This window comes from Chiloscyllium plagiosum, chromosome 24, assembly GCF_004010195.1.
Source record: "Chiloscyllium plagiosum isolate BGI_BamShark_2017 chromosome 24, ASM401019v2, whole genome shotgun sequence".
In the NCBI taxonomy this organism is placed as follows: domain Eukaryota; kingdom Metazoa; phylum Chordata; class Chondrichthyes; order Orectolobiformes; family Hemiscylliidae; genus Chiloscyllium; species Chiloscyllium plagiosum.
In genome coordinates, this window is record NC_057733.1 from 5,125,884 (window position 1) to 5,146,612 (window position 20,729).

The 20,729-nt window shown below is 42.9% G+C and overlaps 1 protein-coding gene across 1 annotated transcript in view; it reads right to left on the reverse strand.

Annotated features, from left to right (window-relative positions):
* The window catches only part of LOC122561997 (integrator complex subunit 6-like), a 51,387-nt gene that overhangs the window by 6,912 nt on the left and 23,746 nt on the right, over positions 1 to 20,729 (reverse strand). The window contains exons 5-9 of the mRNA XM_043714364.1: positions 16,253 to 16,379; positions 14,941 to 15,083; positions 13,010 to 13,247; positions 8,712 to 9,119; positions 2,469 to 2,562 (exon numbers count right to left, since the gene is read on the reverse strand). Of these exons, the coding sequence (XP_043570299.1) occupies positions 2,469 to 2,562; positions 8,712 to 9,119; positions 13,010 to 13,247; positions 14,941 to 15,083; positions 16,253 to 16,379 (1,010 nt within the window). The remainder of the gene's footprint in view (positions 1 to 2,468; positions 2,563 to 8,711; positions 9,120 to 13,009; positions 13,248 to 14,940; positions 15,084 to 16,252; positions 16,380 to 20,729) is intronic.

Genomic DNA, 20,729 nt, shown 5'->3' on the forward strand with positions numbered 1-20,729 from the left:
ATGTGCATATATCCCTGAAAGTTGCCACCCAGGGTGATAGGGTTGTTAAGGCGGCATAAAAGTTGGCTTTAATTGGTAGAAGGATTGAGTTTCAGAGCCATGTGATCATTCTGTAGCTGTACAAAACTCTGATGTGGTTGCACTTGGAGTATTGCATACAGTTCTAGTCACTAAATTATAGGAAGTACGTGGAAGCTTTGGAAAGGGTTCAAAGGAATGTTGCCTGGTATGGATGGAAGGTCTTATGAGGAAAGGCTGAGGGACTTGAGGCTGTTTTCATTAGAGAAGAAGTTTGAGAGGTGACTTAATTGAGACATATAAGATAATCAGAGGGTTAGATAGGGTGGACAGTGAGAGCCTTTTTCCTCAGATGGCATTGGCTAGCATTAGGGGACACAGCTTTAAATTGAGGGGTGATAGATATGGGACAGATGTCAGAGATAGCTTCTTTACTCAGAGTAATAGGGGTGGGGAATGGCCTGCCTGCAACAGTTGTAGACTCGCCAACTTTAAGGGCATTTAAGTGGTCACTGGATAGATATAAGGATAAATATGGAATAGTGTAGATTAGATGGGCTTCAATTGGTTTCACAGATCAATGCAGTATAGAGGGCCACTGCTCTGTAATGTTCTATTCCATCCTCTCCCCTCATATTGCTTTTTCAATTATCCTTTGCTGGTTTTAAAAGGGTACCCAGTCCTCTGGCTTCCCACTAATTGTCACCCAATTGTGTGCTTTTTCTTTTGTTTTTATGCTGTCCCTGACTTCCCTTGTCAGCCATAATTGCCTCATCCTCCCCTTAGTATGTTTCTTCTTCCTTGGGATGAATTTCTGCTGTGCCTCCTGAATTATTCCCAGAAATTCCTGCCATTGCTGCTCCACCATCTTCCCTGCTAAGCTTCCCTTCCAAGAAACTTTGCCCAGCTCATCCCTCATGTCTTTGTAGTTACCTTTACTCAATTGTAACATCATTACATCTTATTCCTCTCAAACTGCAGGGTGAATTCTATTATATTATGATCACTGCTCTGGGGGTTCCTTCTACCATAAGCTCCTTAATCAAGTCTATCTCATTACACATCACTAAATCTAGAATTCTCTCTTGTGGACTTTACCACAAGTTGTTCCAAAAAAAAAACCCATTTTGTAGCGATTCCACGATTTTGTTTTCTTGAGATCCGCCATCAACCTGATTTTCCCAGTCTACCTGCATGTTGAAGTCCCTTGTGATTATTGTAATAGTGCCTTTCTTATGTGCCTTTTCCATCTCTTGATTTTATATTCTTCCCCACATCATGATTACTGTCAGGATGCCTGTCCGTAACTCCTATCAGGGTCTTTTTAACCCTTTGTGGTTTCTCAACTCACCACATTCTAACTTTACATATATCACTAAGAATATCCACTTTGGTGGAAGGACTGAGAACACAACAGCACAGAATCAAAATAATTGGCAAAAGCAATGTGGACTTGAGGTGAAACTTCTTCATGCAGCAAGTGATTAGAATCTGCCTGATTGTGTGGTAGAGACAGATTTATCAAGATATTCAAGAGAAATTATATTCTTATCTCAAAAGGAAGAATTTTAATGGAGAGAAGGAAGGGAACTGGCATAAGGTGCAGTGCTCCTTTGGACAGCCAGCACAGACAAAATGGGCCAAATGGCCTCTTTCAGTGCTCTATCTGCTCTTTGACTTCATGCATTTTCACTGTTGAGTTCCTTCCCAGAAAAAATTCATCAAGCACCATTGTATACTCTTCAATATTCTTCAGCTTCTAGTGTGTGAGCATCACAACAAAAGCTGAAGTGGGTACTGCAGATGCTAGAGATTAGAGTCTAGATTAGAGTGGTGCTAGAAAAGCACAGCAGTCAGGCAGCATCCAATAAGCAGGAAAATCAACGTTTCGGGCAGAAAAATTGATGATTCCTGATAAAGGGCTTTTGCCCAAAATGGTGATTTTCCTGCTCCTTGGATGCTGCCTGACTGCTGTGCTTTTCTAGCACCACTCTAATCACAACATAAGCCCCGTTTGTTGCCCATTTCATGTCTACTTCAAGTGGTGATCAGTGTTCCAATGACATTGCAGTATGTGTGCAAAGGGGGTTGCTTTACTCTTGTCCCTTTTTAAAGGTTGTAATTCTACAATGTCACTTCCCTGCAGAAGACATTTGTGGTTTGCTGAATTTTAACGCTGACTCCAACAGATGAGACAATTCAGTTTGTGCCACACTGGGATTAATATCAATGAAGTATGAATGAATCAATATCAATAATCCAATGGGATTAATGTCATTACCTTTGCTAAGCACCCTAATTGACATTTACATTATTTATTGTATTGCTCAGAAGTTCACGCAGAATAAGTTTCTTTACAAGTCACTGGTGCTAAAGATCAGTGATGGCCAATTGGTATTTTAAGTTACAAGGTCAATGTCAATGCGACTCAAGGATAAATAAGCACATACCTGGCAGCTTCTTTGATAGTATTCTGAATAAAATTCCTCTGAATTTCTAAAGGTCCTTGTATATCCTCCAGTAACCTGAAGAGCCTGTCATAATCTGAAATTGAAAGACAGTGAATAACTTCACATGGTGAAGGCATGTGTTTTTCTGTGAAAAGAAAACGCTACAAAATTCAACACAATTTCAGCCAAAGGCATTGGGGTCACGAACACAAAGATTAACATCATACAGAAATAATAACAACTTGATTATGGTGTTATTTATTACAAAGTTTAATTTGTCCTGTTAAGATCAGTCTCTGTGCAATAAGCACAATTTTCTGTCATGGGTAAATGTTGGAAGTTCTTGTTAATAAAGTTATCGCAAGACACTTAGTTAAGTTCAAGGTAATAGGCAGAGTCAGGATGTTTGTGTGAAAGAGAAATCATATTTGACGAGTCTAATCAAGTTCTTTGAAGTTAAAAATCACACAACATCAGGCCATAGTCCTCGATTGAGGTTTGTTAATTATATCATTGCATCACACTGTAATCTTTTGCTCTAAATTCTGTGTCTTATGGTCCTACTCCACAACCACCTGATGAAGGAGCAGCGCTCTGAGCGCTTCCAAATAAACCTGTTGGACTATAACCTGGTGTTGTGTGATTTTTAACTTTGTACACTGCAGTCCAACACTGATTCCTCCACATCAAGTTATTTGAGGATGTATTAGCACTGTGAACAAAGGAAAACCAGGGACTGTATCGTACTTGGATTTCCAGAAGACATTTGATAATGTTCAAACAACAAAAACTTATGGTCTGGGGGATAACATTTTGACATGGACAGACTATCAGCTGGCTGATAGCAAGCTAAGAGTGGGTGCAAATGGGTCTTTTGATCAGATTGGCAAAATGTAACAAATGGTGTGCTAAAGGGATCAACACTGGGACCTCAACTGTGAATAATTTACATAAATTACTTGGATGAATAGATAAAAGGTATGGTAACTCAATTTCCGACAACACAAGATAGGTAAGAAAGTAAGTTGTGGAAAGGACATAATCTAATTTTGTCCTTTTTGTCACTACCTTGAGTGGGCAAAGATATTGTAAGTGGAGCATGATACAGCAAAAACGTAAAATTGTCCATATTAGCAGGAAGAATATAAAAAGCATATTATCTGAATAACTGGAGACTGAAGATGTCTGAGATACAGAAGGATCTGAGTGACCTCGTCCATGAATCATAAAAAGTTTGGGGTAGAGCAAGTAATTAGGAAAGCTAATAGAATGTTATCATTTGTTGTGAGAAAATTGAATACAGAAGTAGGGAGAATATGCTTCATAGCTCATAGAATCCCTCCAATTATACAGGGCACTGAAAAATACAGACAGAATTGGACAGAATGGGTTTAGAAAAGGGAAATTGTGCCTGACAAGGCTAGTAGAATTTTTCAAGGATGTCATTAGTAGAGCTGTAAGGGAAAACCAGTGGATGTAGTTTACCTGGAGTTTCAGAAGGCAATTTATAAGATCCCACGTGAAAGATTATCACACAATTAAAGCACATTGTGGGTGTAATACTGACAAGGAACTGAGAATTGCATGCACACAGAACAGAATGAGTAAGAATATATGGGTCACTTTGAGTGATTGGCAGTGACTAGTTGGATACTGGAGGGACCGGTGCTTGGACTCCAGCTATTCACAATAGATTAGATTAGATTACTTACAGTGTGGAAACAGGCCCTTCAGCTCAACAAGTCCACACTGACCCTCTGAAGAGCAACCCACCCTTACATTTACCCCTTCACCAAACACTACGGGCAATTTAGCATGGCCAATTCACCTAACCTGCACATTTTTGGACTGTGGGAGGAAACCGGAGCACCCGGAGGAAACCCACACAGACACAGGGAGAATGTGTAAACTCCACACAGACAGTTGCCTGAGGTGGGAATTGAACCCGGGTCTCTGACGCTGTGAGGCAGCAGTGCTAACCACTGTCACCCTAAATTAATTAATTAATAATATTAATTAATTTAGATATTATTAATTTAGATGAAGGAACTAAACGTAATATCTCCAAATTTGCAGATGACAAAGGTGGATGGAAGGGTGAATTATGAGAATGCAGCAGAGATACTGTGGTGTGATTTGGACAAGTTGAGTGAGTGGGCAGAAGCATGGCAGATGAAGTATTATGTGGATAAATGTTACTTTATCTATTTTGTACCAAAAATAGGAAGATGGATTTTTATCTAAATGACCACAGACTAGGAAAGGGGGAGGAGCAATGAGAACTGGGTGTCTCATACACTAACTGCTGAAAGTTAAGCAGGTGAAGAAAGTTGGCCTTCCTAGCGAGGGGATTCCAGTACAGCAGCAGGAAAGTCTTGATGCAACTGTATAGGGCATTGAGAGTTGAAAGATGTGCAGGTTAGGTGGACTGGCTATACTAAATTGTCCAGCGGAGATTCACACTGATGATCCCTGGAATGGTAGGCCTAACATAGAATGAACAGCTGAGGATCCTGGGATTGTATTCATTAGAGTTTAGAAGGTTGATAGGAGATCTAATAGAAACTTACAAGATAATGCATGGCTTAGAAAAGGTGGACTCTGGGAATTTGTGACTAGGACCTGTGGGTATAGCCTTAGAATTAGGGGGTGTCAATTTAGAACAGAAATGAGGAGACATTTCTTCAGCCAGAGAGTGGTGGGCCTGTGGAATTCACTGCCATGGAGCGCAGTGGAGGCCGGGACTTTAAACGTCTTCAAGGCAGAGACTGATAAATTCTTAATCTCGCAAGGAATTAAGGGATATGGAGAGAGTGTGGGTAAGTGGAGTTGAAAATGCCCATCAGCCATGATAAAATGGTGGAGTGGACTCGATGGGCCAAATGGCCTTAGTTCCACTCCTATGTCTTCTGGTCTTAAATTGCCCATAATGTCCAGGGATGGGCAGGCGTAGGTGGATTAGCCATGGGAAATGCAGAGTTACAGGGATAGGGAAGGAGGGTGGGTCGGAGTTGGGCATCTTTCAGAATGTTGATGTGGACTCAATGGGCCTAATGGCCTGCTCCCACACTGTAGGAATGCTATGATTCGATCTGTGGAGTACTGTGTGCAGTTTTGGTCTTCTCATCTGAAGGAGGATGTTCTGGCTGTGGACAGAGTGCAGTGAAGGCTTACCAGACTGAATCCTGGAATGGCAGGATGGACATATGAACAGAGACTGGATTGGTTAGGGCTGTATTCACTGGAGTTTAGAAGAATGAGGGGGGATCTAATAGAAACCTATGAAATTCTAACAGGATTAGACAGGGTAAACGCATGAAGGATATTCCTGATGAATGGGGAGTTCAGAACTAGGGGGGTCACAGTTTAAGGAAATACTGTAGGCTATTTATAACTGAGATGAGGAAAAATGTCTTCACCCAGAAAGTGGTGAGCCTGTGGAATTCTCTGCCACAGAATGCTGCTGAGGCCACAACACTGAATACTTTCCAGAAGGAGATAAATATTGTACTTCAGGCTAAAGGGTTCACAGAGGTATGGGGAGAAAGTAGGAACAGTGTACAGAATTGGATGACCAGCCAGCATCATATTGAATGGTGGAGCTGGTCAAAGAGCTGGCCATCTACGCCTGCACTGACTTTCTGTTTCTAGAAGGGCACTGTTCACAGGGACATGGGTGTAATACATTCAGACAGAAATAGTGTCTACGGGTTACAGCATCTCTCTGGTCCCTAAAGACATATGATTTAATTTCTGTTATTTTTGTCTGATAAATGCAACCCCAACATATTTCTCATGCTTATTTTGATTCTGTTAGCTTAAAATTTACTTTGGTATAATTGTGGCTTCAGAATACACTGCTTGAACTGACTGCCCTTGCATTCTCTAACAGGAAGGATTAGGGAAAACCTAAAAGCATTCTATACTTAAATGAGGATTAAGAGAATGATCAGAGAGCGGGTAGGGCTGATCAGGGACAGTGGAGTGAACTTGTGCCTGGAGTCTGAAGAAGTAGGGGAGGCCCGAAATGAGTTTTTTGCTTCAGTATTCACTAGAGAGAGGGACCTTGTTGATAGTGAGAACACCATGGACCAGGTTAATAGACTTGAACCAGATTGAAATGAAGAAAGTGAATGTGCTAGAAATTCTGGGAAGCATCAAGATAAATAATCCCCCAGGGCTGGACCAGATATATCCAAAGTTACTATGGGAAGCGAGGAATGAGATTGATGAGCATCTTGCGATGATCTTTCGATCCTCACTCTCCACGGGAGTAGTACCGGATGACTGGAAGGTGGCGAAAGTTGTTCCTCTGTTCTCGAAAGGGAACAGGGAAATTCTTGACAATTACAGATCAGTCAGTCTTACATCTGTGGTAAGCAAGTTACTGGAAAGGATTTTGAGAGATAGGATTAATGACTATTTGGAAAAACAGTTTGCTTATGCCTCAAGTCTTATCGAGTTCTTTAAGGATGTGACGAGACAAGTTATAGTCATAGTCATAGTCATAGAGATGTACAGCATGGACACAGACCCTTTGGTCCAACCCGTCCATGCCGACCAGGTATCCCAACCCAATCTAGTCCCACCTGCCAGCACCCGGCCCATATCCCTCCAAACCCTTCCCATTCATATACCCATCCAAATGCCTCTTAAATGTTGCAATTGTACCAGCCTCCACCACTTCCTCTGGCAGCTCATTCCATACACGTACCACCCTCTGTGTGGAAAAAGTTGCCCCATAGGTCTCTTTTATATCTTTCCCCTCTCACCCTAAACCGGTCACAGCATCTCTCTGGTCCCTAAGGACATATGATTTAATTTCTGTTATTTTTGTCTGATAAATGCAACCCCAACATATTTCTCATGCTTATGCCTCAAGTCTTATCGAGTTCTTTAAGGATGTGACGAGACAAGTTATAGAGTCATAGTCATAGAGATGTACAGCATGGAAACAGACCCTTTGGTCCAACCTGTCCATGCCGACCAGGTATCCCAACCCAATCTAGTCCCACCTGCCAGCACCCGGCCCATATCATATCCAAATGCCTCTTAAATGTTGCAATTGTACCAGCCTCCACCACTTCCTCTGGCAGCTCATTCCATACACGTACCATCCTGTGTGAAAAAGTTGCCCCTTAGGTCTCTTTTATATCTTTCCCCTCTCACCCTAAACCTATGCTCTCTAGTTCTGGACTCCCCAACCCCAGGGAAGAGACTTTGTCTATTTATCCTAGTTGACGAAGTCAAGCAATGGATGTGGTGAATACGGATTTCAGTAAGGCATTTGATAAGGTTCCCCACAGTAGGTTCATTCAGAAAGTTAGGAGGTATGGGATACAGGGAAATTTGGCTGTCTGGATACAGAATTGGCTGGCCGAAAGACGACAGTGAGTGGTAGTGGATGGAAAGTATTCCACCTGAAAGTCAGTGACCAGTGGTGTTCTGCAGGGATCTGTTCTTGGCCCTCTGCTGTTTGTAGTTTTTAATAAATGACTTGGATGAAGAAGTGGAAGGGTGGGTTAGTAAGTTTGCCGGGGGTGTTGTAGACAGTGTCGAGGGCTGTTGCAGGCTACAAGACATTGACAGGATGCAGAGCTGGACTGAGAAGTGGCAGATGGAGTTCAACCTGGATAAATTGTAGGAAGGATGTAGATACTGTAGAGAGAGTGCAGAGGACATTTACCAGAATGTTGCCTGGATTGGAGGGCTTGTCTTATGAAGAGAGGTTGAGTGAGCCGGGCTTTTTTGGAGAGAAGGAAGAGGGGTGACTTGATAGAGGTGTACAAGGTAATGACAGGCATAGAGTAGATAGCCAGAGACTTTTCCCCAGAGCAGAAATGACTGTAACAAGGGGTCATAATTTTAAGGTGACTGGAGGAAGTTATAGGGGAGATGTCAGAGGTAGTTTTTTATGCAGAGAAGTGTGTGTGAGAAATACACTGCCAGCGATGACAGTAGAGTCAGAAACATTAGGGATATTTAAGTGACTGCTGGACAAGCACATGGACAGCAGTAAATTGAGGAGTGTGTAGGTTAGGTTGATCTTAGATTAAGATAAATGCTCAGCAGAACATCATGGACCGAAGGACCTGTACTGTGCTGTACTGCTCTGTTATTAAAATCTCTCCCTCACCCCAATCACAACTCCCTTGGAATGAATAGAAGCAAGTGATGCTAGTCAACAGCTTTTGGAACAGATCTGTCTATAGCATTACTAATGACTACAAGAAAGACCCTTACTTCGACCAGGTTTGCGAATCTCCTTCATGACTCTAATCCTGAGTTCAGCATTGTTACCCTCCACCACTGGGTGAACTTGCAATCTGTCAGACACAGCAAAGGATAAGCCTGGATTGTTTTCTACTGCCACATCTGTTTCATCATCAGTCTCAGATGGGCTCTCCACCGAGTCTCTCATAACTGTATCTGTCCCAAGCTTATGATCAAGTACATCCTCAGCCACATGATTGAGCTCAGAGACAGCCTGAAAGTCACTGGGCAACAGGTTTTCCATTGCAGGAGAGGATGTTGACGCAGGTCCCTCTGTTGGAGACGTTACTGGGACATCTTCAGCTAATCTCTCTGATGGTTGCCAGTCATCCATCCTCTTCTCTCCACTCACATCGACCAATGGAATGCTATTCATATCTAAATGTGAAAGAAAAATAAAAGTAAAAGTTTTCAGCAGTTACTACAACAATAACAAAGTAAATAACACAAAAAAGCAACAGGCCCCTTCAGCTCACCATGATTCCATTCTAAACTAATCCCAACTGCCTGCACTTGGTCCATATCCCCCTATTCCCTGACTGTGTGTGTGTCTAAGTGCCTCTTAAATACTGCTATCATCTCTGCTTCTACCACCTTCTCTGGCAGCATGTTCCAGGCACCTACCACCCTCTGTATTAACAACTTTACTTGTAAATCTGCTTTCAACTTCTGTCGTCTCACCTTAAACCTATGCCTCCTGATGTTTCATTTTCATCCTGGGAAAAAGACTGACTATCTACCCCATCCATGCCTCTCACCATTTTATATATTTCTATCAGGTCCCTTCAGCCTCTGACTCTCTTGCAAAAACAAGCTGTCCAGCACCCACTTATAGCTAATACACACCAATCCAGGCAACATCCTAGTAAAACTCTTTTGCACCTTCTTCAAAGCCTCCACACTCTTCTGGTGGTGTGGTGACCAGAACTGCACACAGAACTCTATACGTTGTCTGAAGTTTTATACAGTTGTAAAATGACTTGTCAACTTTTATACTCAGTGCCCAAATTGATGAAGCAAGTACATCATTTTTTACCATCTCATCCATTTGGGTTGCTACTTTCAAGGAATTATGGACTTGCATCCCAAGATCCCTCTGTCTATCAATGCTAAGCATCCTGCCATTTACTGTATACTTTGCTGCTTCATTTGACCCTCAAAATACAGCACCTCACACCTGTCTGGATTAAACTCCATGAACCATCTCTCCATTCTCTAACAAGTCAGTATCCTGCTGTATCCTTTGATAACCTTCCTCATTATTCACTACCCCATTAAGCTTCCATCCAAATCATATGTATAATATATATGAACAAGAGGTCCCAGCACCGATCCTTGTGGAACACCACTGGTCACAGACCTCCAATCAAAAAGATGCGCCTCCACAGCTACCAGCTGTCTTCTATGGCCAAGCCAATTTTGTATCCAACTTACCATGGATCCCATGTGACTTAATCTTCTGGGCCAGCCTACCATGATGGATTTTGTCAAATGTTTTAGTAAAGTTCATGCAGACAAACTCCACTACTCTACATTCAAAGATCAGCTTTGTTACTTCCTCAATGTACTCGATTAAGTTTATGAGATAAGACCTGCCCTCACATAAAGCCATGCTGACTATCCCAAATGAAGTCCTGCTTTCACATTGAGACTACACAACGTGTGTTTTGCGATAACAAACCATGACAAATGGGACAGACGTTGAACTGATCTCGCAACCCAAGACTAGGCATCCATGAAGCACTATGCGCCATCAACAGCTACAGAATTTGCAACCTCATGGACCAGCATATCCCTCACTCAATCATTTCCATCAAATCAGGGCATCAACCCTGGATCAATGGAGGGAATGCATGGAGCAGCACCAGATATACCTAAAAAGGAGGTCTCAGCCTGGTGAAGCTGCCAAACAGCATGAGCAGCAAGTGAAAGACAGAGCTAAGCAATCCCACAACCAATAGATCAGATCTAAGCTCCAGCATATCAGTGCAAAAGATTTGCAGCAATCTTCAGCCATAAATATCCAGTTGATGATCCATCTTGGAATCTTCCAGTAGTCCCGAGCATCACAGAAACCAGTCTTCAGCCAATTTAATTAACTCCATGTGACAAGAAGAATCGGTTGGAGACACCGGATACCGCAAAGGCTATGGGCCCTGACAACATTCCAGCAACAGCACAGAAGACATGTGTTGCAGAATTTGTCGCTCCCCTAGCCAAGGTGTTCCAGTCCAGCTACAATACTACCATCGACTCACCAATGTAGAAAATTTAGATTTAGATTACTTACAGTATGGAAACAGGCCCTTCAGCCCAACAGGTCCACACCGACCCTCCAAAGAGCAACCCACCCAGACCCATTCCCCTACATTTACCACTTCACCTAACACTATGGGAAATTTAGCATGGCCAATTCACCTAACTTGCACATCTTTGGACTGTGGGAGGAAACCGGAGCACCCAGAGGAAACCCACACAGACACGGGGAGAATGTGCAAACTCCACACAGACGGTTGCCTGAGGCAGGAATTGAACCCGGGTCTCTGGCGCTGAGAGGCAGCAGTGCTAACCACTGTGCCACCCACTATTTTGCCCAGCTATTTCCTGCACACAAAAAGCAGGACAAATTCAACACAGCCAATTACCATCAGTCCACTGTCAATCATCAATCTACCATCAATCATCAGTAAAGTGATGGAAGGTTTCATCAATAGTGCTATCAAGCAGCAATAACTTGCTTACTGATGTCCAGTTTGGGTTTTGTCAGGGCCACTCAGACCTCATCACTACTTTAGTTCAAGCATGAAAAACAGCTGAAAAGAGCTGAGCAGAGAGTGACAGCCCTTGCCATCAAGACTACTTTCAACTGAGTGTATCAGCAAAGAACCCGAGGAAAACTAGAAACAATGGGAATCAGGGGCAAGTTCTTCACTGGTAGGAGTCATTCCTGGCACATAGGAAAAAGGTTGTGGTTGTAGAATGTCAAGTCCTCTCGGCTTCAGGACATCTCTGCAGGAGTTCCTCAGGGTAGTGTCCTAGGCTCAACCATCTTCAGCTGCTTCATCATTTGGACCTTCCCGCCACCCGAAGATCATAAATAGCGATGTTTGCTAATGATTCATAACGTTCAGCATCATTCACAACTCCTCAGATACTGAAGCAGACAATGTTGAAATGCAACAAGACCTGGACAATATTCAGCTTGGGCTGACAAGTAACATTCAAAGCACACAAATGCAAGGCAATAACCATCTCCACTAAGAAACAAATCTAAACACTGCCCTTTGACACTCAATGGTGTGATCATCACTGAATCCCCCACTATCAACCTCCTGGGGGTTACCAAAGGCCAGAAATGTAACTGGACTTACCATACAAACACAGTGACTGCAAAAGCAGGTCAGAGGCAAGGAATACTGAGGAGAGTAACTCACCTCCTGACTCCTCAAAGCCTATCCATCATCTTCAAGACACAACTGAAGAGTGTGATGGAATACTCCCCACTCCCCCTAATTTGGTGCAGCTCAAACAACACTCAAGAAGCTTGACACTATCCAGGATAAAGCAACCCACTTGATTGGCACCACATCCACAAGCATCACTCCTTCCAGCACCAATGCTCAGTAGTAGCAGTATTTACAGGATACACTGCAGAAATTCACGAAAGAATCTACGACAGCATCATCCAAGCCCATGACCACTTCCATGTAGACAGTCAAGGGCAGCAGACACATGGGATCATACCAATCTAGTCATTTAATATTTATTTATTCACTATGGGTCATGGGCTTCACTGGGCAATATTTATTGCCCATTCATAGTTGCCCTTGAGAAGGTGAGGGTGAGCTGCTTTCTTGAATATCTGCAGTCCCTGTGCTGTGGGTTGACCCACAATGGCATTAGGAAGGGAATTCCAGGATTTTGACCCAGCAACACTGAAGGAACAGCGATATCTTTCCAAGTCTGGATGGTGAGTGGCTTGGAAGGGAACTTGCAGGTGGTGATGTTACCATGTGTTTGCTACCTATTCCTTCTTGATAGAAGTGGCTGCAAGTTTGGAATGTGCTATACATAGCCTTGGTGAATTTCTGCAGTGCATGCTGTAGATACCAAGATACTGCTACTGAGCACTGATGGTAGAGTGATTGGATATTTGTAGATACAGTACCAAACATCCAGTACCTCCATCACTAGCATGTAAAATCTCATGATCTGTGAGAATCAAAGACGTTAATGGTGTAACGCTGTAATGATGGCAGCATCTTTACCTTTATGGACTGTGACATGCTTTACAATATTGGGCTGGGATTGAGCTCCTGGACTTGGAGATGAAGGAGGCCCCTTTCCTCCAGTGTGATTGATGATAGGTGGAGTCTGAGGTCGCCGTAGTAATGGTGACATACTACGCCTTCTCTTCAGTGATCCAGGTGTATTGCATTCGCCAGGCCGTTTCACCTTGTTCTGTGGTCCTGCCACAAACTCATCCGCCTCATCTATCATCATTCCCTGATTATACAAAAAACAAACACAAAAGAAGCATTATAACTCAAAACTTGGGAGAATTGTAAACTGTGAAAAGGACATGTGTAACTCCAAAAGGTCACTGACAACGTGAGGAAGTGGACAGATGTTTGGCAGGTGCAGAGAAATTTGAAGTAACGCATTTTGAAAGGAAGAACACTGACAGACAATATAAAATGAGGATATAATTCTAAAGGGGATGCAGAAGAAAAGGGACCTGGGCATATATATTCACAGATTATTGGAGATGACAGGAGAGGTGGAGAGAGGAGTTAATAAAGCATAAGGAGTATAAATGGAGGTGGCATTGACATTGTACTAGATACTGGTCATATTTTGTTTCTAATTTCCAGCATCCTTAGGTTTTTTTTTTAACCTATCAGATCTCAGCTGGAAAGTTAGCACCACAATACATGAAAGATGCGAATGCACCCGAAACAGTGCAAAAGAGATTTATAAGAATGATTCTAGGAATGAGAAACTTCAGTGATGAGGATAGATTAAATTAGGAGCTGTCCTCTTTGGGCAGAAGGTGGCTCAGAGATGTGATAGAGGTTTTCAAAATCATGAGCATCTGGACAGAGTAGATAGGGAAGAAGTTGTTCCTGTTTGTAAAAGGAAAGAACAGGAGGTCACAGGTTTAAAGTGATATGCAAAAGAAACAAGGGTGATAAAAGGAAAAAATGTTTCACTCAGCAAATAATTAGGGTATGGACTGCACTGCCCTGTCTGATAACATAGTGGAAGCAGATTCAATTCAGGCTTTCAAGAGGGCACTGGATAACTATTGGGTATAAATGGTGTGGAGGCGGTTGGGGAGAGAAAAAAAAACAAGAGCTGGCAGTAGGCAATGATGCTCGTTGGTTGAAGAGCCAGTGCAGATATACTGGAGCTACTGATCTCCTTCTGCACTGAAACAACTCTGATCAAAGGTGTTCAAATCCCCGTATCAAAATGATAAGTGGTCAGTTTGGTTTCTGCCCACTCTGCTGTAATGTGCTATTCTGCAGGCATTCATCAGAGGCCAAAGTGTAAGCGACAGCATTCTGAAAAGGCAGGGCAGCTCAAGCTTGATACAAAGTGTGAAAAAAAAAATGAACTGCATCTTTTAAATGTAAAATTTAAACATATCAGCCTGCAACCCCACTTATACTCACTGCCCTTCCATTCTGAATTCTATGCAGTCCCCACCCAATCCTTCCTTCCAGTTCACCAACCCAATGGAGCGGTTTCCAATCCATCGAATTTGTGCTCCAGTCTTCAACACCAACTGCTTACTCCTATTATGGCCATGCATTTGCTCACCATTTCTAATTCTTGCTCTGTTTTATAGGTCACCTTGAAATGTCTGTGATGTTAATGGTGCAGTGTAATTGTATGTTGTCCTAGACAGGTTATTAAAATGTTGCTGTCAGTCAAAACCAGTTAATATTTGATAGGTACGTACACACACTGCAGGCTACACCAGTGTCTGCAATGACAGTTCATGATCAACATTTCTCATCAGTTACATGTTCAGTGCCCACTCAGGCTTAAACACTCTATATGAGATCACTGCACTATAGCTTGAAATCCAATTTCATTGCCTACAAGGTTGCTCATCACGTGTACCGTCTAACACTGATAAAAACTCAAACTTGCAAAGTATCCTGCTGCTACAATGCTGCCAGCTACCTACTTTCTTGTCCTGCTTGAATGGATTGCCGAACGTATGGAGCCGTTTGGGTTGGTCTGGATCAATCTCACGAAGAGGCGATGGCATAAGTTTCAGGTATTCTTGATAATTACCCATCTGTGCCACAGGAATACTGTGCAGATAATCTGCAATGAAAGGAAAGCTGGGCATTAGCTCCAACAGATCTATGTTGTGCAATTATTACTTCACATGTCTGGTAGTTGCATGGAAAAACATTTAATAAGAGCAAAAGTTGAAATAAACACACAGCACTGGAGAAATTCAGCAAGATTGGCAGCATAGATGGACAAAGAGACATAGCTAATGTTTCAAGTACAGCATGAGACTTCTTCAGAACTGAAAAGTGATGGAAACAGGTTTGTCTTTATACTTTTGACAGAGGCAGAGCAAGAGGGTAGATGATATAGAGACCCAGTACAAAATATTGGGCCTCTACACCACCTGCATCTTGCTCCTCCTCTGCCTCCAAAACCCCTCAGTTCTGAAGAAGAGTTGCACAAGACTCGAGACATTAACTGTGCTTTCTCTCCACAGGTGCTGCCAGAACTGCTGAGTTTTTCCAGCATTCTTTGTTTTTATTTAATATTAATACTTTTGATACTAAGTAAAATAACAATCTGATTACTTTAAATAATTCATTCATTTTCAGGTCTTGGGAATTTTATTAGAACAGCACTAGAGATGATGAGATGTGTGTGTAAGCGTATAGGCATATTTACAAGTGTGTGCATGAGGTGTGTGTGCACATGTTTCATAAAAAAAACTTGAAATTTTTTTTAAAATCTGGAATTAAAATTCTGACGACAACCATGAAAGCACTGCTAGTTGTTGTAAAAACCAATCTAGTTTATTCAGTCCTTTATGGGTAGAAATCTACCACCCTACCCTGGTTTACCGACACGTAACTCCATACCCACAACAATGAGATGGTTGGCACTTAACTGCCCAGTGAGCCACTCAGTTGTGTCAAATTGCTAAAATGTCTCGAAGGCAAAAGCGGAGTAAGAGGTAAGCTTGCACTAGAGAATGAGGTGTACCTACACCAAATGGATCTTTTCAAGGTCAACTAGGGATGAGTATTAAATGGTGGCTCAGCAAAGTCCACATTCCAGAAATGAACGAATGGTCAGAGATGCCCTCATTCACAGAAATTGTGACAAGTTTGGCTTCTTATCCTTCACATCTCCAGCACAAGATGATCATCAAAAGTTTTCTTTGCCATTAGCTGATATGGAAAATTGAATATATCTGCTGCCATGCATTTGCAACGTTATGCCAATCTCATTCAACTTACCTTCATCCTGCCCACGGATCAGTTTCTGTGTTGTTTTCAGCAGATTTGATCTCATTCTTGTTAATTGGTCTAACAAGCTCCGGCGAGGAATATCATAGGCATTCCTATAAGTCTGAGGCTTAACATCCTAGTTTTAAAGATAAAGTAATTTTAAAATTGCACTTTCTTGGCAAGAAATCCAAAATACATGAAGAAATGCTAGCATATTTCATTGGACTCGCAATCCAGAAGCACAAGCTAATTAATGCTCTGGAGACACGAGTTCAAATCCCTCCCTGGCAGTGGGTTGAACTTAAATCAATGCATAAATCTAGAAGTGAGAGATATCCTCAGTAATGGTGACCATGAACCTATCATTAGTTGTTGCAAAAACAGATCTGTTGCCCTAACTGAAGTAATGAGAATGAAATCTGCTATTTGTTTCTGGTCTGGCCAACATGCCAAATCCACAATAATGTGACTGATTCTTAACTGCCACCTCAAATGGCAGGGCAAGCCACTCCAGTTCAAATAAGTTTAAAGATGCTCAATCGACAGAACTACTCAAGTACCCTTTCTCTTGCCTGAACAATCGGCACAGTTAGTGCCTTTGCTGTTTGAGTTCAAGTATTTCTGGACATCGGAGTGCATCTAAGAAAAATTAACAAAGAGCAAAATCCACAGATGACCTTAGGAACCTGTGTGGGAGAGCTCACAGCACAGGAACAGACAAGTGGAAGATTAGGGAAAATTTCCATGTTACTGATAATGATGTCTGCAGTGTGTTTGGTTGCGAATCCTATCAGATCACACAGATCAGTTGGAACGGCAGTTAGGCATTAAGAAATTTACAGGAGCTGGGGATGTGATGGATGGCAGTTACTGGAGGGGAAAAAAAACTGTAGATACAGTCAGGTAGATGGGTTACCGCCAGGAAAGGTAGGAAAGGGAGGCAAGGAGCTCAGATGTCTCCCATCTCAAACAAGTATGCAGTTTTTGAAAATGTAGCGGGTGATGAACTCTCAGGGGAATGTAGCATGAACAGTCAAGTTTCTGATACCAAGACTGGCTCTAATAAACAAGGGGTAGGTCAGGTCCCAAGTAATCGATGGTGACAGGGGACTCTCTAGTCAGAGGCACACACAGATGTTTCTGTGGCCAACAGCGTGAAATCAGACTGGTGTGTTGCCTCCCTGATGCCAGGGTCAAGGATATCTCTGAGACAGTGCGGAATATTCTCAAAGGGGAATGGGACCAGCAGGGACACATTGGCACTCAACATAGGAAGGAAAAAGGATGAGATTCTGAAGGGAGAATATAGGACGTAAGGCATGAATTTAAAAAGGTGGTCCACGAGAGTACCTGGATTACACACAGTGCTACGAGCTAGTGAGGGTAGGAATAGGAGGATAGGGCAGATGAGTGCGTGGTTGAGGAGTTGGTGCAGGGGAGAAGAATTCACATTTTTGGATCATTGAAATCTCTTCTGGGGTAGAAGTGACCTATAAGGAAGGAAGGATTGCACCTGAATTGGAAGGGGACTAATATACTGGTAGGGAGATTTGCTAGAGCTGCTTAGGAGGATTTAAGCTAATAAGGTGGTGTCGCTCCCAACAAACCTTCTATCTAAGCCTCCCAATGACTAACATTCTCCCTCCCTCCCTTCTATACAACAGGTATAGGCTCTGTGCCAGAGACCTGGGCCCCACTGCATACCCCTGGTAAGTCGTCCCCTCAACAGTATCCAAAACGGTATACATGTTTTTCAGGGGAATGACCACAGGGGATCCCTCTACTGAATGTGTTTTTCCCCCTTTGAACAGTCACCCAGCTTTCTTTGTGCCTAGGAGTAACTACTTCCCTGTAACTCTTATCTATGTGTAGGGAATGCTGAATAACTAGAGAATTTGAGGTTTTAGTTAAGAAAAAGAAGGAAGTATATGTCAGGTATAGACAGCAAGGATCGAGTCAACCCTGAGAAGAGCATAATGGCAGTAGGAGTATACTTAAGAGGAAAATCAGAAGGGAAGAAAGGGAACATGAGATAGCTTTGGTGCATAGGGTTAAGGAGAATCCAAAGAGATTTTATAAATACATTAAGACAAAAGGGTTACTAGGGAGACAATAGGACCCCTCAAAGATTAGCAAGGCATCCTATGTTGGGGAAATATTACAAGAGTATTTTGCATCACTGCTTACTGTGGAGAAGGACATGGAAAAACAAAATATGGGGAAATAGATTGTGACCTCTTGAAAAATGTCCATATTACAGAGGTGGTGGTGCTGGATGTCTTAAAATGCATAAAGGTGGATAAATCTCCAGGAGCTGATCAGGTGTATGGAATAAGCTACCAGAGGAAGTGGTGGAAGCTGGTACAAATTTGCCAAGAGGTGAGAGGGAGGAGCGGAGGACCGCTGGGAAGGTGAGTATAAAACAACATTTTTTGAACAGAGCGGAGAGGAAAGAGTGCGGAGAGAAACGAAGACTGCCGGGAAGATTTTAAGCTGGTGAAATCTAAACCCGAGACCCTACACCATAGGGCCTCCCTCCCACCCATTTCCTCTAACCTTACTAAGAGTCTGTAAACTCGGTAAGTTTTCAGGTTTTCTCACTTTTTTTTCTTTTCTTCTCTTCCTTGTTTAGTCCTGTGTGGGCTTTCAGAGCCGCAGGATATGGATGTTAGGGCAGTTGTATGTTCCTCTTGCACAACGTGGCAGGTGAGAGACAATTCACATGCCCCTGCCGACCACATCTGCGGTAAGTTCACCTAACTCAAGCTCCTCAAAAACAGAGTTAGGGAACTGGATGAACTACGGATCATCCGAGAGGCTGAGGGGGAAATTGAGAGGATGTACAGGGAGGTGGTCACTCTTCAGACACAGGATAAGGACAGCTGGGTTATAGTCAGGGAGAGGAAAGGGAACCGATGGTCAGAGCAGGAATCCCCTGTGGCCGTTCCCCTCAGCAATAAGTATACCGTTTTGGATACAGCTGGTGGGGATGGCCTACCAGGGGAAAGCCATAGATGTCAGGTCTCTGGCACTGAGCCACAGAATGGAAGGGGGAAAAATAGAAAAATGCTAGTGGTAGGGGACTCAATAGTTAGACGGATTGACAGGAGATCTTGTGGTCAGGAACGGGACTCCCGATAGGTATGGTGCCTCCCCGGTGCCAGGGTCTGGGATGTCGACGAACGGGTTTACAGGATTCTGAAGGGGAGAGCGAGCAGCCAGAAGTCGTGGTACATATTGGCACCAATAATATAGCCAGGAAAGGGATTGAGGATCTGAAAAGTGACCACAGAGAGTTAAGTTGGAAGCTGAAGAACAGGATGAGTAGAGTAGTGATCTCAGATTTGCTACCGGTGCCACGAGATAGTGAGATGAAGAACAGTCAGCGAATGCAGCTTAACACGTGGCTGCGAGGCTGGTGCAGGAGGGAGGGCTTCAGATACATAGACCACTGGGATACCTTCTGGGGAAGGTGGGACCTGTACATGAAGGACAGGTTGCACCTGAACTGGAGGGGCACAAATATCCTGGATGGGGGATTTGCTCGTGTGGTTCGGGAGGGTTTAAACTAGTTTGGCAGGGGGGGTGGGAATCAGAGCTACATATCTGAGAGGGGGGACAGTTGTAGATGGGGCAGTGACAGGATGTCGTGAATCTATCGGGAAGGTTCATTCCAAAAAGGAAGGAAGAAATATCCTAGGAGGAGGCATAGGTGGCCGTGGCTGACGAGGGAAGTTAAGAAACGCATAAAGTTAGAAGAGAAAAAGTATAACATAGCAAAGATAAGTGGGAAAACTGAGGACTGGGAAGCTTTTAAAGAACAACAGAGGATTACTAAGAAGGAAATACGCAGAGAAAAAATGAGGTACCAAGGTAAACTGGCCAATAATATAAAGGAGGATAGTAAATGTTTTTTTAGGTATGTGCAAGGCAAAAAAATGGTTAAGATTAAAATTGGGCCCTTGAAGACAGAAACAGGGGAATATATTACGGGGAACAAAGAAATGGTAGAAAAATTGAATTGGTACTTCAGATCTGTGTTCACTGGGGAAGACACAAGCAATCTCTCTGAGGTAACAGTGGCTGAAGGACCTGAACTGAAGGGAATTTATATTTGCCAGGATTTGGTGTTGGAGAGACTGTAAGATCTGAAGGTTGATAAGTCCCCGGGGCCTGTTTGTCTACATCCCAGGGTACTGAAGGAGGTGGCTCGAGAAATCGTGGATGCGTTAGTGTTTATTTTCCAGAATTCGATAGATTCGGGATCAGTTCCTGCGGATTGGAGGGTGGCTAATGTTGTACCACTTTTTAAGAAAGGTGGGAGAGAGAAAGCAGGAAATTATAGAGCAGTTAATCTGACCTCAGTGGTGGGAAAGATGCTGGAGTCTATTATAAAGGATGAAATTACGACACATCTGGATAGTAGTAACAGGATAGGTCAGAGTCAGCATGGATTTATGAAGGGGAAATCATACTTGACTAATCT